Below are 20,132 nucleotides of genomic sequence, written 5' to 3' on the forward strand. Positions count from 1 at the left end.
TCTAAATAGTCCCTAACCACCTCTATCTCCACAGAGGGCTGGCCATCTCTTCCCCATTCTGTGATGCCCAGCGCAGCAGTCTGGGAGCTGACCTTGTTAGTGAAAACAGAGGCAAAAAAAGCATTGAGTACATTAGCTTTTTCCACATCCTCTGTCACTAGGTTGCCTCCCTCATTCAGTAAGGGGCCCACACTTTCCTTGGCTTTCTTCTTGTTGCCAACATACCTGAAGAAACCCTTCTTGTTACTCTTGACATCTCTTGCTAGCTGCAGCTCCAGGTGCGATTTGGCCCTCCTGATATCTTTCCTACATGCCCGAGCAATATTTTTATACTCTTCCCTGGTCATATGTCCAACCTTCCACTTCTTGTAAGCTTCTTTTTTATGTTTAAGATCCGCTAGGATTTCACCATTAAGCCAAGCTGGTCGCTTGCCATGTTTACTATTCTTTCGACTCATCGGGATGGTTTGTCCCTGTAACCTCAACAGGGATTCCTTGAAATACAGCCAGCTCTCCTGGACTCCCTTCCCCTTCATGATAGTCCCCCAGGGGATCCTACCCATCCGTTCCCTGAGGGAGTCGAAGTCTGCTTTCCTGAAGTCCAGGGTCCGTATCCTGCTGCTTACCTTTCTTCCCTTTCTTATCCATATACAACTTCCCTTAGACTGTGTCAAGCATACAGCTGCTTTAACATGGCCTTTTTTAGGAAAAGACCTGGGATGGTCATGATGGTGAAAAGGGCCAAAGTCATATTTGCAAAGCACTGTGCAAATAAACCCAATCAAAAAAAGAATTTTGATTCTTTTACTGGGTAGAGAGACCTCATCACTCCTGAAGGAGCTAAAGCGCTCGGGAATGATCTGGATATAGCAGAGTAGTGCTAGAAATCATCCCATACTGAAATCTTGGATCTGAACATCCCTCGGATATAAAGAAGCTCAGTTCTGAAGCCAAATTTCATAGCTGGCCTATAATTCTATAACCGACTGAAGCAAAACCCCACACCAAATACCCCTGAATTTTGGGCAAATTCAAATCCAGATGTGAAGATTGTGGCATCAGCCCATCTCTAATTAAAACAACCAGATTGAAACCAACACAATGCCATGCAAAAGAGCACCCTCATCTTACTCTGCTGCTTTGAAACTTGGGCACATTTTCACTCGCATAGCAGAGTTTTACAGATTTTATCCAGCTACACTTTTGGACTCATATGGAAATCAGGTGACAAGATAAAATTGCAAACAATGAAATTACGCAAACCGTAATAAAACTAGGTTTATAAAAGTGTACTTTTGCTGACTTAGACTCATCCCTAGGATGGCAGGTTCCCAAGGCAAATGTTACATAGTCAAACTGTTCAAGAATGTTAAAAATGTCAATGACTTTGGTGGGGTTTTTTGGTTGCTGGTTTTTTCACCAGCTTATGGAGTGGTAATTTTTTTCCCCAAAAATTCAAAACTTGGGCAAAATATGTTGATCGGGTCTATTCTATAGTATTTTTAAAATTTTGGGGAAAAATCAAGAGCCGGCAGGGATAAAGATTCAAAGCTGGGACTTCTCCATTCTGACAGACCCTGCAGAAGCAAATACATCAGTTTGGTGAGTTCCCGTTGCAGAAAGTTGTGAAGCCAGATGTATTAGTAAGAAAAAAGGATACTCAGTAAGCAAAAGGAGCAGGAATCGGTCACAATTACCATACCAAGCACTAACGCATTTCCTTGCCAACCTGTGGAAAGCTCTTTCAATCTAGAATTGGATTCTTTGTCTTGCTAAATCAGTCATCCTGTACTCTTACAACAAAAAGCTGATCAGCTGTCTATGCTGTTGTCACAGATCCATAGGATCAGTGCTATGCCCCAGCTTCTAAACAGTCTCTTGGAACAACTCCTTCAGTGTGGCAGATCTCCAAGGGGTCTCAACCATCCTTCTGGGTAGGGCACACCCTGCCTCCTAGACTGAGTGGGCTTCAGCACTCCTGCTTCACACTCAGCAAGTCCAACTGAGATAGGTTCCTAATGGTGACTTGGACAGTCTTCAGGGACTAATGCACCCTGGGTATTTGCAGTGACACCCAAGCAGTGTTTTCAAAACAGAGTAGGATTTATTAGTCAACTGGACCACAGCATTGAAAGTCCTTATGGTAGCCTTATAGAGAAATAAAGCTTAAAGCATAGTCCATTATGGTCAAGCCACAGTTCGTCAGCTAAACTGTAGTGAGTTCCATTTTCAGGCTCTGTCTCTCTCTGATTTCATTAATCCCAGGGGAGAGCTACATGGTTCTTCCAGAGCCCACACTTATTGCCCAATCTCACACCTCTCAGTCCTTTGTTTTCGAGCTGGAGTCTCTGCTCAGCTTCCCTGCTGAGAGTGTCAATCCATGCGTCACTGGAGCTTGCATTGTCTCTCTGGACACCCTGCTAATCAGATCAGTTTCAAGCAGTTCCTTAATGACTCTGTTCATTTCGCCAAGACACGGAGACTCTTGGGGCAGGTCTACACTAAAAACATTGCTACTGAATGCATCCGATGAAGTGAGCTGTAGCTCACGAAAGCTTATGCTCAAATAAATTTGTTAGTCTCTAAGGTGCCACAAGTACTCCTTTTCTTTTTGTGAATACAGACTAACACAGCTGCTACTCTGAAACTAAAAACATCGTGTCTGTGTAGCACTTAAGAAAAGATGCTCCTGTGCAGATGGGAGAGAGCTCTCCTGCCTGCATAGATTATCCACCTCCCAGAGACATGGTAGCTATGTTAGGGGGAGAAGCTCTCCAGCCAACATAGTGCTGTCTACATGGGGGTTAAGGTCAGTATGATGCAGCTGAGTGATGTAGTTATTCTGACATAGGTCTGTAGTATAGCCCTGCCCTTAGTCTGCCCTGAGAATAAACTTAGTTCTTTTTCCCTCAATGGGTAGTAATGCAGAGTCTGACAGTCCCTGGTACCATGCTGTGTGTACCCCATCCCAGGCAAGCCCTATATAGGCTTCAACTGTCCCAGCTCTTTGGTCTGTAGAACCTTGGTAGGTTCCAATAACCCCCTCCAACTACCTTGAAATGCTTTGCTCCTGCCAACAGCCCCAGAAATCCTCCCTCTGTGATGCATTTCTCCCAACTGCCCTGGATTCTCCTCTGTTGGCCACCCATCGCCTCCCCGAGCAGGGAGAAAAGAGCAGCTGTAGAATTACCATCAATAGACTCACCAAACTTCCCTCTGTTGACCCACCGATGCTCAGCTGATTCACAACAAAACTATAGATCAGTTCTTCCCAGCCAATTGGCTGTGACCCTCAAGTGGGCCATAAGAGCTCACCCACTGGGTCAGACTGCACCAATTAAGAGCTGCACTGTACTATCCTGACAGAGGAAGAGGAGAAGCCACCTCAACATACAACACTAGCCATTCCTCCAAATACTGCCTCTCCCACCCAAAAAAGCAACCAGTTTCTGCACCCAGCACTAAACATCCAAAACAATTCTGATGCCTTTGACAGGCATAAAGCACTCCTTGCTTAGGTAATACAATATTGCAGTAGCCTTCTACAGTATTAGGTGTGCTGTCTGTATGGACACTATTCAGTGGTTGAAGGCACATAGCTTCTTTGATTTTGGAAGGACTGATTTTTCCAGACATAAAATAGTGGAAGGCAAAGGTAAAGCATTTTGGATTAAGAATAGGCATCAAACTGTTGAGACATTAGCACGTATTTTTTAGAATTCTTTTTGTACCAGAGAGGTACAGGCAAAGGTGAAGTAAAGTGTAAGTCCTCTACTTAGCAGGGAAGAAAAGCTAATAGCAGATGACATCAAGAAGCATTAAGTGTTTAATGCCTGTTTTGCTTCAGTCTACACTAAAAAAGTTAATTGTGAACCAGATACTTAACACACAATATTAACAACCAGGGGGACAGAATGCAAACCAAAATAGGGAAAGACTAGGTTAAAGAATATTTAGATAAATTAAATGTATTCAAGTCACCAGGGCCTGATGAAGTTCAGCTTAGTGTACGTAAGGAACTAGTTGGAACAATCTCGGAGCTGTTAGCTATGACTTTTGAGAACTCATGGAGAATTGGTATGGTCCCGGAGGACTAGAGAAGGGCAAACATAGTACCTATCTTTGAAAAGTGGAAGAAAGAGGACCCAGGGAGCAACAGACCAGTCAGTCTAATTTCCAAATCTGGAAAGATACTGGAACAAATCATTAAACAATTTGTAAGCACCTAGCGGATAATAGGGTTACGAATAATAGCCAGCATGGATTTGTCGAGAAAAAATCAAGCCAAACAAACCTAATTTCCTTCTTTGACAGTATTACTGGCCTCGTAGAGGGTAGGGGAAAGCTGTAGACATGATATATCTTGGTTTTAGTAAGGGTTTTGATAGAGGCCCCCATGACATTCTCATATGCAAATTAAGGAGATGTGGTTTAGAGGAAATTACCATAAGGCGTGTGCAAAACTGGTTGAAAAACTGTATTCAAAGAGTAGTTATCAGGGATTTGCTGTCAAACTAGGAGAAAGCATCTAGTGGGCTCCCCCAGGCATCTGTCCTGGATCAGATACTAGTAAATATTTTCATTAATGACTTGGATAATGGAATGAAGAGAAATCTTATACAATTTGCAGATGACACCAACCTGGGAGTGGTTGTAAACCCTTTGGAGGATAGGATTAGAATTCAAAAAGACCTTGACAAATTAGAGAATTGGTCTGAAATCAACAAGATGAAGATTAATAAAGCCACTTGCAAAGTACAACAAAAGGTTATGTATCAAATAAAATCATAATATGATATCTAGAGACTAAACTTAACAGGTTAGCCTCCTATCTAAAGAAGTTTATCTCACCCCAAATGACCTTTGCAGCATTTCAACCAGGGCAGCTTGTGATCCCATTTGTAAGTGCACTGCCCGATTACTTCCTAGGTGCACGATAAAGTGGTGTCTTCCTTGCCTTCTGCTCATTTCCCCCAGAGTTCATTGTTTGTACCCAGAATCAAATAACACCCTGCAGCCTATTCTCTGGTGTACTGCCTCCCTGTTGATTTCACATCCCCCTGTTGACTTTGAATGTAAGTGGAGCTTCCATTGTGTTGGCTTACAACACTTAATTTAAATGTCAACAGAGACAAGTGAATACGCATCTTTTGGCAGGAAACCTGTTTGTCAGCTATGCCCTGAAATAGACTTTAGGAACATATTTTCCCTATAGATACATAACTCCTTACATTTTACAACAATATTAATGACCAGTGTGACCCTGGCTTTCATTTAAGATTTCTTGTGATATATGTTGGTGAACTAGAATGTACATACCAGGACCAGGATAGTTTTTGTAATCCCCTTGCCAGTTGGCATTGGGAGATTCTTAGTCACAATCCTGCCCTGATCTTAGGGGAATGGTGGTAGTGGCACTGATCATGCATCCTATGGTTGCAGAGGGGGCTAGTGAAGTTCACTGCCAAGTGTACATGCTACTTCTTTGATTAGGAGCAGTACACACTGCTGACAGCAGAAAATATGCTAGCTGGCTGACCAGATGAGCACCCCCTTAGAGAGCAGAGCACATTGGGGGGGGGGGGGGGAACATGGTGCATAGATGACCATGCTGCCCATGCATTTCCTCCCAGTTCTGGCAAGCACTCGGGGAGAAATCCTGTCATGTGGCTGGCTCAAGAAAAGAGGATCCTTACACCCTCCTTTCTCCTTCAGAGTGAGAGCCAAACATGAGATGATTCCTAGACCAGTTCAGGGCAGAGCTTTTCTGATACACAATGATTTGTAGACTATTAACCCCTTCTGAAGCCCCAGATAATGCAAAGCATACAAACTTGATTCTCTATCTCCTTGGTAGAGAGTACAATATAGTTATGCATTTTGAACAGGTTTAAGTTTATTCATTATTTTTCCAATAATTAAAAATGCTAACAGTTTTGTAAAAAGAGAAAATTGGTTGGGGCAAATGGCGCCATACTGGACAGGCATGATGGAACATCAGCTACCTTAGTGTACTGAATTATCTAGATCGCCATGTATACATAGAGTAAATTCAGTAAATAAATTAGCCCTAGATATAGTATATTACTTCATTTCCATTTAATCTGTACCTTTCTTACACAGTAACCCAGTCTGATTGCTATGTGAGCCTATGGCTACCGACTGCTTCAGTCAAAAAGGCCCGGACCAAAACTGTCAAGAACTCCAAAAACCCAGTGTGGAATGAAACCTTCCACTTCAGGATTCAGAGTCAGGTCAAGGTAAGACACCGTGAACTCCTTGCTGTCAGGGGCTGGTAGATCTCTAGTCCTGCCAACCAAACTCCTCAAATGACCCTTGCGCCCTGACCATTTCTGAAATAGTAAAACGAGACTTTTCACAGCAATGAAAGTGCTGCTTTGTATCCCAGCTATTTGCTGCAGCCTCAAAGTAGGAAACCCCTCAGCCCAACCTGGATGCTGAGCTGCAAGGCCTAGGCTGTTGAACTGTGCACGCTAGAACTCACATAGCACATGAACACCAAACAAAGTGATGTGGAAGGGCTGGTTATACTGGAAAAGATGCGTGGCCACACTTGAGCAGCACCTAGTATTGCACAAGATGTCACATTTCTACTCAGATGCTTTGCTGCCTCTAGAGAGTGTTTTATACCTTTGTGTACAAGATGTGAGGACACGTACCTCCACCTAGCTACCATTGCTCGCTGATGGCAAATTGAATGACACTTCCGAACTGGTTAGCAAGCCTCATATTGTTTGCAGAAAGGGAGAATATTTAGGGTAACTGTTTTCCCCTCCGCACAGCCCCATCACGCATTTTTGTGCAGTTTTGCTTCCCTCTTCATCTCATAGCAGGAGGGAGCACAAGGCATATATAATTATGCAGTAATTATACTAGTTCGTTTTATATTATATGCTATTACATTTATTGGGTATAAAAATAATCACCAGCTGACCTGCAGTGTGGATTACTGGAAATAAATAAATATGGATTGATCCTGTAATCACCAGGAGCTTAACAGTAATTTCCCTGCCCCACTATAGTACTTGGGGTGGATATACCTGGCAATAACCATATGATGGTTACCATAATATGTATACTATGTAACATTACATCTTCCATTTCTTTCTCATAGAGGGGATAAGAATAGTTTTTTGGATGGCAGGGATTACTGTAGATAAATCTTTGAGCCAACTCAGTAGAGGTTGCCTGTCTTAATTCATGTATAGGCAGCTGAGTATTATTTGACCACACTTCTAGCCTTTGACACTAAAAGTGGGCAAGCAACAAAGCAATATTTTATTTAGACTTTAAATATACTTATTCACAGCTGGGTCACTGCCAAACATCCCCTTTCCTGTTTTCTCTGTCTCATTTTATCACTCACCTTTTAATTCTTCTCAGAGAGGTGACTAAGAAAAAGCAGAAAGCCTACCAGGAGTGGAAGATGGGAGGGATTAGCAAGGAAAGCTACTTTATTGAGGTCAGAACTTGTAGGGATAAAGTGAGAAAAGCCGAAAGCCAGGTAGAGTTGGACCTTGCAAAGGCAATTAAAACCAATAGTAAAAGGTTCTATAGTCATATAAATAAGAAGAAAACAAAGAAAGAAGAAGTGGGACCGCTAAACACTGAGGATGGAGTGGAGGTTAAGGATAAACTAGGCATGGCATAATATCTAAACAAATACTTTGCCTCAGTCTTTAATGAGGCTAATGAGGAAGTTAGGGATAATGGTAGGTTGACAAATGGGAGTGAGGATATGGAGGTAGATATTACCACATCCGAGGTAGAAGCCAAACTCGAACAGCTTAATGGGACTAAATCGGGGGGCCCAGTTAATCTTCATCCAAGTATATTAAAGGAACTGGCACATGAAATTGCAAGCCCATTAGCAAGAATTTTTAATGAATCTGTAAACTCAGGGGTTGTACCATATGATTGGAGAATTGCTAACATAGTTCCTATCTTTAAGAAAGGGAAAAAAGGTGTTCCAGGTAACTACAGGCCTGTTAGTTTGACATCTGTAATATGCAAGGTCTTGGAAAAAATTTTGAAGGAGGAAGTAGTTAAGGACATTGAGGTCAATGGTAATTGGGACAAAATACAACATGGTTTTACAAAAGGTATTTTGTGCCAAACCAACCCGATCTCCTTCTTTGAGAAGGTAAGAGATTTTTTAGACAAAGGAAATGCAGTGGATCTAATTTACCTTGATTTCAGTAAGGCATTTGATATGGTTTCACATGGGGAATTATTAGTTAAATTGGAAAAGATGGGGATGAACATGAAAACCAAAAGGTGGATAAGGAACTGGTTAAAGGTGAGACTACGACGGGTCACACTGAAAGGTGAACTGTCAGGTTGGAAGGAGGTTACTAGTGGAGTTCCTCAGGGATTGGTTTTGGGACCAATCTTATTTAATCTTTTTTTACTGACCTTGGCACAAAAAGTGGGAATGTGCTAATAAAGTTTGCCGATGACACAAAGCTGAGAGGTATTGCCAATACAGAGAAGGACCGGGATATCATACAGGAAGATCTGGATGACCTTGTAAACTGGAGTAATAGTAATAGAATGAAATTTAATAGTGAGAAGTGCAAGGTCATGCATTTAGGGATTAATAACAAAACATTTTATTATAAGTTGGGAACGCATCACTTGGAAGTAACAGAGGAGGAGAAGGTGAGACCTCATCTGGAATACTGTGTGCAGTTCTGGTCTCCCTTGTTTAAGAAGGATGAATTCAAACTGGAACAGGTACAGAGAAGGGCTACTAGGATGATCCGAGGAATGGAAAACCTGTCTTATGAAAGGAGACTCAAAGAGCTTGGCTTGTTTAGCCTAACTAAAAGAAGGTTGAGGGGAGATATGATTGCTCTCTATAAATACATCAGAGGGATAAATACCGGAGAGGGAGAGGAATTATTTAAGCTCAGTACCAATGTGGACACAAGAACAAATGGATATAAACTGGCCACCAGCAAGTTTAGACTTGAAATTAGACAAAGGTTTTTCACCATCAGAGGAGTGAAGTTCTGGAACAGCCTTCCAAGGGGAGTAGTGGAGGAAAAGACCTATCTGGCTTCAAGACTAAGCTTGATAAGTTTATGGAGGAAATGGTATGATGGGATAGCCTAATTTTGGGAATTAATTGATCTTTGACTATTAGCGGTATATATGCCCAATGGCTGGTGATGGGATGTTAGCTGGGGTGGGATCTGAGTTACGACAGAGAATTCTTTCCTGGGTATCTGGCTGGTGAGTCTTGCCCACATGCTCAGGGTTTAGCTGATTGCCATATTTGGCGTCGGGAAGGAATTTTCCTCCAGGGCTTATTGGCAGAGGCCTTGGGGGGGTTTTGCCTTCCTCTGCAGCATGGGGCACGGGTCACTTGCTGGAAGATTCTCTGCACCTTGAAGTCTTTAAACCACGATTTGAGGACTTCAGTAGCTCAGACATAGGTTAGGGGTTTGTTACAGGAGTGGGTGGGTGAAATTCTGTGGCCTGTGTTGTGCAGGAGGTCAGACTAGATGATCAAAATGGTCCCTTCTGACCTTAAGGTCTATGATTCTATGAATTCTGCAGTTCATTTCCCCACTTGTGAGGGCTGGAACTTCTGTTTCCTACACTTTTAAGCATTATCTTACTTTTGTTTCTAGAATATCCTGGAGCTGAAAGTCTGTGATGAAGATGAACACACACCAGATGACCATCTCCTCACTGTTTTTTTTGATGTATCTAAAATCCAACTTGGAGAAACAGTTCGGCTGAACTTTCTGGTGAATCCACAGGTGAGGATTGAAATCAAAGGCAGAACTTGATAAGAAGGATACACTTGTCTCAGTTTTCCTTGTAAATGTTCAAACTTATTTTTTCCTTGCTGTGTACTTATAGTATTAGCCATCTCCCCATATCAACTTCTCAGCTTGCCTCATTGTAAGACACCTCAACATTGTTTCTGTATTTAAAATAAAAGTGCGGACAAGCACCTTCACACAGTTGTTTAAAGGATGTTGGTGGGAATTTGACACTGTTGACCAAGTCTGTCTTATTGCTGATCTTCATAGCAAGGCTGAACCAGCCAAAGACTATAGTATCACCCCTAATGGCATTAGAGGCTCTTTTGCAGTTGGAGCTAGTGGTTCTGATCTGTGGATCTATTTTGCACTGACACAGAAACAACTGATGCAGCAGTTATGTACTGTGAGCCCAATGTTCAAACATGAATGTCTAAATAGGACTTAAATCCACGTCTTTGTGGTAAATACAAACTGAGTCTATGCTGGGGTTCTCTGAGAAATATTAATGCCAATTTTATAATTTAAGTCTCCAAATTCAGATTTGGGTACATATATCATAAAATTGGGCCCCATATTTCATGTTTTCTTAAGTGACAAATTATTGTCAGTAGAATGTAAGGTCAGTTGAAAGGAAAGTTTAATGTCTGATGACTTATATGGTGTATTGTGACCAAGCAGGTTAGGTACTGTTGCTGCTAAGGTAAGGAACGTTTTCAAAGACAGGTGAAGCTGTCTATTGCTCATTCAGAAATATTTCTCTCTCTTCATCATTCCCCAAAGAGGGAAAAGAGAGTGACAGGTGTGACTTACTTCAAAAGCCTCTCCTGGTAATGGGAAAATCAGCTACTGGAAAGCAGAATAATATAATGGATATAATATAAATTAGATTGAAACTGAAGAAAATGAAGCACATTGCATTTGCACCAAGATGAGGGAAAAGTTACATTGCAGAAGTTGTATGCATATCAAGGGGTCAGATTTATACAGTATCTTTATGGAGAAGAGTAATCATGTAATGACTTAATTCATTTTCATTTTTAGGGAAAGGAAGAGCTAGAGATTGAATTCACAATGGAGAGCAGGTGAGTAAAATCCAAGTGTTGTCAAATAACGTAATTGTTAGAGGAGTCAGAGATTAATTAACAACAAGGAACATGATTTGTACTCTTGCTCTCACCTAAAGCCACGTGGCCAGACCCATGTGGATGTAGTTGATAGTGTATGTTCAGCCTTACTGGACAAGTGCATTAGCTGGATGTTTCTGAATGGCATTGAGTAGTGGAATAGTTGGCAATGTTGTTTTTATGAGGTCACACTTAGGCATCCAGGTGAATTTTAAAGCTAAAATGAAAATTGAGGGAAGTGCAGGAATGTCTGCTGATTTCCCCCACCAGTTGGTCTGTATGTGGCATTTAAAACAGATTTAAGTACTAAAAAGACTTCTAACCCATATCTGTGAAATAATAAGATGGGCATGTATATCTCAGTTTTAAATTTAGTTTTGCTATTGATGTTCAGAGTGAATGGGGAAAAATTGTCTCCTTATGCTTATTATGACATGTTGGACTAATTCATTAGCCTTTCAGCTCTGGAACTCCAGAGTCAAGTGTGGATATTTTTGGCCAATGGAATAAATTCAGTGGTTTCTACCTGTCAGCAAATTCAGCTTGATGTACATTTGAAAACTACCCTCTTTTGGCATAATAAGCAGTCTCTGCTCAGCAGAGCTCTAGTACTGGAATAGCAGGAGCTTTAAAAAGCCAGATTTATTTAGAGTTTCACAGGAATATGAAGAAAACTGGAACATACATTGAGAATTACTCCTGTTGCTAGCCTGTGCTGTCAGAGCCAACACTTCCAAGAGTGACAAAAAAATTAAAATAAGCAAAATACAAATAAAGAACAAAAATGGCAATTCATGTCCTTAAATTATTATTTAAATACTAGTTACGAACTGAGTATGTTTCTTTCTTTCTTTTTAGTCCAGATCTTCCTGAAAACATTGCTACCAATGGTGTATTAGTGGTAATTTTTATTTTCTATTATCTTTCCTCTACTGTATAGCAATGCACATCATACCGCTTTGAACAGAGAACGAGTTGCCCCACAGTTATCCTTCCAACACAAAATCTCTTCTGAGAAATAGGCTGGCATTGGATCCCAGTGAACATGACAGTCAGCTCTCCCGCACATCTCCCATGTTAGGAGAAACTGAGCTGGAAGAGCTGTGAACTGCCCCAAGCCGCTCTCCTCCACAGTCCCACAGAGTGTCACCGAATGGCAAAGACTAGAAGTGGTACAGCTGTGAGCATCCTCACAGCCAGTGTTCCCGCTCCATTATCTAGAGTGACTCCTGTTGGGAGAAGCTAAAACTGGACTAGCTGTGAGATTTCCCATACACCATTACCATTAGTGTGGCTGGTATGAGGTAGCAATATATCTATATAACTGTAAAGCTTCTTCTGTGGCTGGTCCTTTCAATTACAGCTGTTATTTCAGTAGCTTTCTCTCATTTTTTTTCCTGGGGAATCTATTGCCTCCTTGGTGCAGGCCTGAGGATACTTCTGTTTTCTCCATCCATATACACCCATCCTAGAAGTCATATAGTAAGTCTCAACCCACCATCCCTTCAGCGGAGGACTAGACACGAATCTCTCCAGAGACTTTCATTGGAAGCTGTTGCAAAGCATCATGGAGTAATTAGTCCTCCCAGGGGCTGATCTTGCAGTCTGCACAACACCCCCACCTCCTTCCCATCTGGATAGCAAGAGACTAGCAGAGGAATCAAATTTAGTTTTGTTTGTGTCATTTTATCTATCTTTTATTCGTTGTCTCTGGTACAGTCTCGTGAAGTTTCCTGTTTGGAAGTTCAGGTGGATGAGGGGAGGATAAAGAAGGAATCCACAGGTTAGTACCTCCTTAACTGGTAGAGTTGGATGAAACTGGTTACAATTTTATAGCAAAATTTCAACAGAACAGTATCTACCATTTCTGGGGTGATTTGTTGATATGCATTACAGTAAGGGTATTTGGTGTTTTAAAGGAAAGGAGAAACTCCCATCGAGTCCTATGGGCTTTGGATCAGGTTCTAATTGATCAGACAACATATAGGGAGTATTACAGCATTCACAGTTGAACACCAACTGTAGTTAATTAAACAGAATAGTTTCCATCACAGCATCCTGTTGCCGGATGCTCATGGTTTTCTGAAACATTCATATATGGAGAGGAAATTTTCCATGCCTGATCTATTCCAAGAGTTGGAGCGAAATGTCTCCAGGTGTTTGAGTTCAGAGAAGATGGGAGTAAGTGGGGTGAGAAACAAAGCTCTTTTCTCAATTTAAAAATTTCTAATTGCCCTTTTCAGACAAAAATACCAGCAGTTTGAGACCTGAAATATACTCTATATTACCTGAGATACTCATTGCACATCTTGGGCTGTGCATAGCCATTTTGTTTCCTCTATATCCATAGCCTTATGGATTTGTAATGCAACTTTTAAAATATCATGTGTTGGTCCCTGATCCAACAAAACATGTAAGCATGTGGATCATCACATTGAAGTCAGGGACACTTGCTCTCATGCTAGATCAGAGCCCAAGTTCCTTGACTGAGAAAATCCTTTTAGGGATTCCATGGTTGGCCTATATAGTCTTAAATATGTGGATTGATGTGGTACTTTTCCTGTTGTTCATAGAGAATGGAGAGGTTTGGCCCAAACCAAACCTATCTACTGTAAATACCAATTTTTAAGTTTATACAGACAAGCTTTTGAATTCTCTGAGTGCCAAAAGTGTCTAAAACATTGCATAAGAGCTAAAAATGTTTTAACACTCCCTAGCTAACTGAAGAATAATCAAGTAGATGAAGGGTTGGATTCTCTTTGATTTCACTGTGAACTGAGGTATGCCAGCACTGAGCTGGTTTGAAAATCCCACCCTTCCAGAAACAGGAATTTCCAGATAAAGTTATAATCAACTGAAACCAGTGGTTTTGAATGTCTGGTATCTCACCAGCAGTGAAAGAACTGCTACTGCAATGCTCTAACACTCCGAGCAAGAATTATAGTGCAGATCATTAGAATATAATGAGATTGTTTCATAAAGGAACTAAAGCTGAAGCCAAGATGCACAGATAAATCAGTATAATTGTTTATGTAACCTAAACCACTGACTGTCAAAATGAATGTAGCGTATAGTAGAAGAGCTTTTCTGTATTGGAGTGTAATATGACTCTCTTATAAGGCAATCCTCCCAATTACATGAATCCCTTTTATATGGAACTCCCTTGTACTCTACAGTGTAAATGCCTTATGGCCTGATTGTGAGAGATGCCAAGTCCCCTCATTGACTTCACTGGGAGTTGATGGTGCTCATAGGACTGGGCCCGTAGACAATGTTTATTATGGCTATAAAACATTATGGATACATGGTTTATATGGTGTCTTGGAACATTGTTGGCTTATTAAGCAGCATCCACATTATGAACTTAATGTAGAGAACTCTGAAATGTTGTTTTAAATTAGTTAAAGATGTGATAATCATGGGTTCAATGTTTGTTTTGTCACCTGTTTAGAAAGAAAATTCGCATTTACAGTGGAAGGATCCTATGAAGGAACCCAGAACCTTTCACTGAGCTCCTACCTTTGTCCTGCTTCTCCTGCCAGATTCCACTATATCAAGTATAATCACTCAGAGCTGGGCATTGCACTACCAAAGATGAGACAGCTCTCTGTGGTACGTTAATTACAGACCTTTATGAACACAGCTCATCGGTTTATCTTTTCTGGGGACTTGGAAGTATGGGGGCGAAATGTTTAACCATTTTCTCCTTGTTGTATTACAAATAACCTCCCCTACCATTTTCTTTTTAGTCTTCCTCAAGTCAAGATGAAAGTGAGTCCCTGACTCTAGCTCTGAATTCACTTCCCATTCAAGATAAAGTAACAATAGGAGAGGTGAGTGTCGACCCACCAATCTTTATAGAATAAATACCAAACCAGGATGCTTTCAACTTACAGGAAAATAACTTTGCATTGTCATTAAACTCCAGTCAGTTTACATGTTGTTGCGTACACACAGACACATTCACATGTTAAAAGAACATGAAGGTTGCAAAGTCAAGCACTTGAAAGTTAGGAGATACCAGAATTAAGGTTGCCTGTATAACTTCAATTCAGTTTCCTTGAGCATATGCATTATAATACCATTTTTAATTATATGACTACATGCTATTTTTTCCCACAGGACCTTTGCCTCATTCAGCTCACAGGATGGATGGTGCTCATTTAATAAGCAGCTGTTCAATATTTTGATCTCTCCTCTTTAAATTTGTGGCCTCAAGCCTTATCTACTCCCCACTATTCAAACCCTGCTCCAAAGACACAATTATTAATTTCCTCATGGGATTTTGTATGGTGCTCATCACTAAGACTGCAAGTTTGTCAAGGAGGTCATGGACTTTCTGTGACCTCTGTGCCTTCTGCAGCAGCTGGTGAGGATGGCTCCGGAGCTGTCTGAGCAGCTCAGGCAGCCTCTGGGCCAGTTGCACCGGCCGTTGCTGGGGCAATCTTGGGCCACTCCCCACCCCCCCCACCCCAGCAGCAGCAGGAGAAATTTTGGTGGGGGGGCTCAGGGTTGGGGGCGTGGGAAGGGGTGAGGGCTCTGTGCGGTGCTTACTTTGAGAGGGCTCCCCGGAAGTGGCAACATCCCCTTTGCAGGTCCTAGCTCAGCATGCTGCCTCTGCATACAGGCACCGCCCCCGCAGCTCCCATTGGCTGCAGTTCTAGGAGCGTAGAGAGGGATATATTGCCACTTCCGAGAAGCCGGGTAGGGAGCCTGCAAGCCCCGCCAACACCCCCCCCAGCACCAGTGGGGGTCCCGGGCTGCTCCCACCTGAGCAACTGTGGTGCCCCTGGACCTCCCCCCAGCACTCGCGATGCCCCCTAGACTGCCCCCCGAGCACCTGAGGCCCCCTGCACCCTCTGGGACGCCCACCCATGGCACTCCCAAGATTTAGTCAGGGGTACAGTACAAGTCATGGGCCATGAATTTTTGTTTACTGCCCATGATCTGTCCATGACTTTTACTAAAAATATTCACGTCTAAAACGTAGCCTTACTCATCATAATAGTATCTGAGTGTTTCAGAAACACTGATGAATTTATCCTCCCAACCATATGCGCTGACTTCTGATCGTGCCGGTGGGTGCTTGACCCCGCTCTGTCCCCAGCCCCACCCCAACTCCACCTCTGCCCCACCCCTGCCCCGCCCCCATTCCAACCCCTTTCCCAAAGTCCCTGCCCCAACTCCGCCCCCTCCCTGCCAATCATCCAACTCCTTCCCCAAATCCCTGCCCCAGCCCTGCCTCCTCCCCTAAGTGTGCCACATTCCTGCTCCTCCCCATCCCTCCCAGAGCTTGCTAGTTTGCCGGCGGCAAGTGCTGGGAGGTAGGCGGAGGACCGGGAACACGGTGCGCTCAGGGGAGGAGGCGGAGCGGAGGTGAGGTGAGGTGGGGCGGGCAGGGGGAGCGAGCTTGGCTGCCAGTGGGTGCAGAGCACCCATTAATTTTTCCCCATGGGTGCTCCAGCCCCAGAGCACCCATGGAGTCGGCGCCTATGTTCCCAACAGCCCTGCAAGAGGAACAGCTATTATTATCCCCATTTTACAGATGGAGAACTGAGATAGAGTGAAGTTGAAGTCCAAAGTGTCCCCACTTCTGCAAATCAGATCACAAGGTCTTAAGGTGGACCTCAATTCATGACCACCTGTGAAAAATCTGGTTTAAATTAATTGCTCAGCATCACATAGGAATTCTGTAGAACAGGCAGGGATTAGAATCCAGTTCTTCAGGACAGCATTCAACTGCCTTAACCATGAGACTATCCTTTCTCATCCTCTAATCTTCTGCACACCATGCACTACACTTCCAACTTCTGCAACAAATGAGACAGGGGTCCCACAGAGGGGTTGTCTTTAGTTTACTACCCAGATGCATCCCCAGAGCAGATCCATTCTGAGCACTGAATGAACCAGGGGTCCTGTGGGGAAAAATAGTTTAATCAAAAATTAAAAACTGTATCATAATGTGGATGCACAAAAGGCCAAATTAAGGTTGCACAGGTAACCTTAATTGTGGCATTTCCTAACTTGTGAATGGTTGACAGTGAAAACTTAATATTCTTTTACTGATTTTTTTGTAATTGTAATTTCCAATGTTTTAAAAATGGCAAACTGAAAAAGCAGAAATCCCATCATAATGGTTGTCATCCTCTATATGGAACAGCACTAGAAGGGGATGTGACACATGCCCTTTGCTAGTGGGTTTCACAAATATTTGCTGAGAGCAGAGGAATTTAGAGATTCAGGAATGCTGGGTCCCATTCCAAGCTCTGCAGGTTAGCATGTCTAGTGGTCAAAGATCCTTCTGTCCATTCCCCCCAAGATTGATCCCTTCTCCTTCATCTCTTTCCACCTGTCCATGGCCTAGTTCCCTCTTTTCCACACCCTGTCTTCACATTTCAATCCCAATCTCCTTGCCTAGCCAGTCCCAATCTTCACCCCAACTCTCAGTCCCATTCTCCACCCACTCAGAGCCTCAATCCCAATCTTCCTGCAATCAGTCAGTTTGAGTGTCCCACTGCCTCCCAGTCTCCCCCCGCCCACCTTCCAGTCCCACTATCCTTGCCCAATCAGTTCTAGTCTCACCCCCCCCCCCCCAAATCCCACTTTTGTCTTTCTTCTTGGTCTGGCTTTTGTTTCACAGAATTACAATTTAGTCAAATTTGGGTGCATTTTCGTGGGAATAACAAATGGCACATCCTTGACAGAAAAGCCAAATTTCAAGTCCCTGCTCCAAAGCATGGGGGCACTGCAACTTCCAATGAAAATACTATAAGAATTTTTCTAACATGAACAAAAAAAATAATTTTTCCTTAAACTCATTCCTGGAAATGGCTGAACCGTACTGTCTGAAACTTTCCAAAAATATTCATCCTGAGGCAGAAACCCAGCATGGAAAATTTTTAGCTCAAACATTAAAGCCTGGCAACGTTACAAATAATTGAAAACACAGGGTCTATAATGGGAAGTTGGGCAACCTTAATAGAAGGTGGTGCTACCAGACTTTCCTGTAACAGGAGAATTTCTTTGTGCTCTGTGCATCAGCTTAGCTCTGCCTGCTTCGGGGAGGGATTTACTTCCTTCTTCCACTCCCTCCTTTTTCATCAGTGAAGACAAGAGAAATGGAGTCCAAATTAAAACCACAAACCAGAGTGAAATCCACACACACACACGTATGATAAATGAATGTAAAAAATCAGTTTGCACCCAGAGGGTTGGAATCTCAGATGGCCTAAATTAGCATAGTCTCATTGACCTCAATGGCACTATGCTGATTTATAATAGTTGAGGCTCTGGCCCATTATTAACCCATGTCCATGGCTAATTAGTCTGGGATTTAGAGCATACATTGATATGCGTAGTTTAATTAAAGGTGGCAATTACTGGCTGAGGTCTTATGTCTTTTAAACTGGTACAGGTGCCTGAAAACATTGAGTTAAAATAGTAGACTGAGGATTAACTGGTGGTGTTGAGTAGAACTGTGTGAAATTTTTCAGATGAAACTTTTTTTATGAAAAATACAGATTTGAGTCGATGAAGACTTTTCACAAATGTGTGTTGAATATGCTGTGTTGTTTCAGTTGAAACCCTCCCCCCCAATAAATTTAAAAAAATGAAAAATACATTTTTGAAATGAAAGGCTTTTGATTTTTTCAATTCAAAATAACTTTTTGTTTTGAAATTTGCCTCAATTTTAGTTGTAAAAAAAGATTTAAAAACTTGGAAGTGAAACATATTATTTTGGGTTGACTGAAACATTTAATTCAATCCAAAACAATTTTTAAAAACTTTTCAGTTAGCCAAAAAATTGGAAAAAAAATTCATTTCGGGTCTATTTGAAACAATTCCCCTCCCCCCCCTCCATTTTTTGTTTTGCGTTGTCCAGTAAACCGAAAAATCAGTTATTCGCACAGCTCTAGTTTTGAGTCTGTCTATAACTGTATTTCTCGAATTATTGATGGTCAGGCTCTGTGGCTTCAGTGCTAATTGTGGAGCAGGTAAAACTCATCCCAAGGCTGAGAGGACACACAAGCCTAAAAATATGATGACTCTTATAATTTTCCCTTTCTTGGTTTTCAGACCAGAACGTTTGATTTGCATGTGAAGACAAAAGAATGGTAAGAGAGTCCCAATCTTGCTTTTGGATCTGTGTGGATAGACCCCCACAAGGCCCAACTGAAATCAATAGAGCTCCATACAGGCATGGGGATCTGTCAATTGCGAGAGAAGGGCATTTATTCTTTGGAAGTGGATAATGTTAGCAGAGCTCTTCCCTTTCCTTGCTGGGGAATAATGTCTTGCTGCAATCATTTAACAAAACAGAATAACCTGTAGTTGATTTCAACAGCAGATGAGAATATGTAATGAAACACAACACATTGCAAATAGGCTAATCATTTTAATGAAACTCTTTCATTAGATGCCATAGAAGCACCAGTCAAACTAGCAATTAGAAATCTGTACACACACTGGCTGGTCTGGCGTCATCTCCCTTCCCACAGCCTTGTTCTTCTATGGTACACAATTTAGGGCTCTACCCAGCAAGCTGCTGAGCTTTTTGGCCCCGATCCAGCAAACCACATAAGCCCATGCTTAATTTTAAACATGCTTCTAGACCCATTGACCACTCATGGAATTAAATTTAAGCACATATTGCTTTCTCTCTCTCATTTCTTACATTAGTCTGTCTATACAGAGGTGTTGGAATGTCTTTTCTGTAAACATATCCAAGGTTATATATATATATATATATATAGAGAGAGAGAGAGAGAGAGAGAGACTTGAAATTGACTACAACAGATAATAATTTGTGGATTTTGCCTTGGCTTCAGGACTCAGGGCCTGTTTAACAGCTCAAGAAAACTAGATGTACGTTTGGGATTTGACCTGTGCCAAGAGGAACAGAATTTTCTGAAGAATCGGAAGAAACTGGTTGCTGCTGCTCTGAAGAAGGTTCTTCGGCTAGAGGAGGATCTGAAGGACCATGAGGTAGTTGAGGCAGAAGAATCTTGTGTCCTTTATTGCCCCAGATGAATGCTGAGTCCTGTTGGGTACCAAAAGCCTGGTCCAAAGCTCATTGAAATCAATGGGGAGTCTTTCATGGTCTTTCAGTGGGAGTCACTGTTGGTGCTGGTTACAATGAGTGATGTGCTGTTGGAGGGGGACTGAGAAAGTAGGGTGTGTCCTGTGTAGAAAGGCGATACCCAGGGGA

General features: G+C 42.2%; 1 protein-coding gene across 1 annotated transcript in view; it reads left to right on the forward strand.

Annotated features, from left to right (window-relative positions):
• Nucleotides 1-20,132, forward strand: part of LOC141990086 (cytosolic phospholipase A2 epsilon-like) — a 48,979-nt gene that overhangs the window by 13,702 nt on the left and 15,145 nt on the right. Inside the window, exons 3-11 of the mRNA XM_074957051.1 lie at nt 6,124-6,260; nt 9,660-9,791; nt 10,842-10,882; nt 11,783-11,825; nt 12,644-12,707; nt 14,376-14,536; nt 14,674-14,757; nt 19,001-19,038; nt 19,753-19,909. Coding sequence (XP_074813152.1) covers nt 6,124-6,260; nt 9,660-9,791; nt 10,842-10,882; nt 11,783-11,825; nt 12,644-12,707; nt 14,376-14,536; nt 14,674-14,757; nt 19,001-19,038; nt 19,753-19,909 — 857 coding nt within the window. The remainder of the gene's footprint in view (nt 1-6,123; nt 6,261-9,659; nt 9,792-10,841; nt 10,883-11,782; nt 11,826-12,643; nt 12,708-14,375; nt 14,537-14,673; nt 14,758-19,000; nt 19,039-19,752; nt 19,910-20,132) is intronic.

Source organism: Natator depressus, chromosome 6 (assembly GCF_965152275.1).
Source record: "Natator depressus isolate rNatDep1 chromosome 6, rNatDep2.hap1, whole genome shotgun sequence".
Lineage (NCBI taxonomy): Eukaryota > Metazoa > Chordata > Testudines > Cheloniidae > Natator > Natator depressus.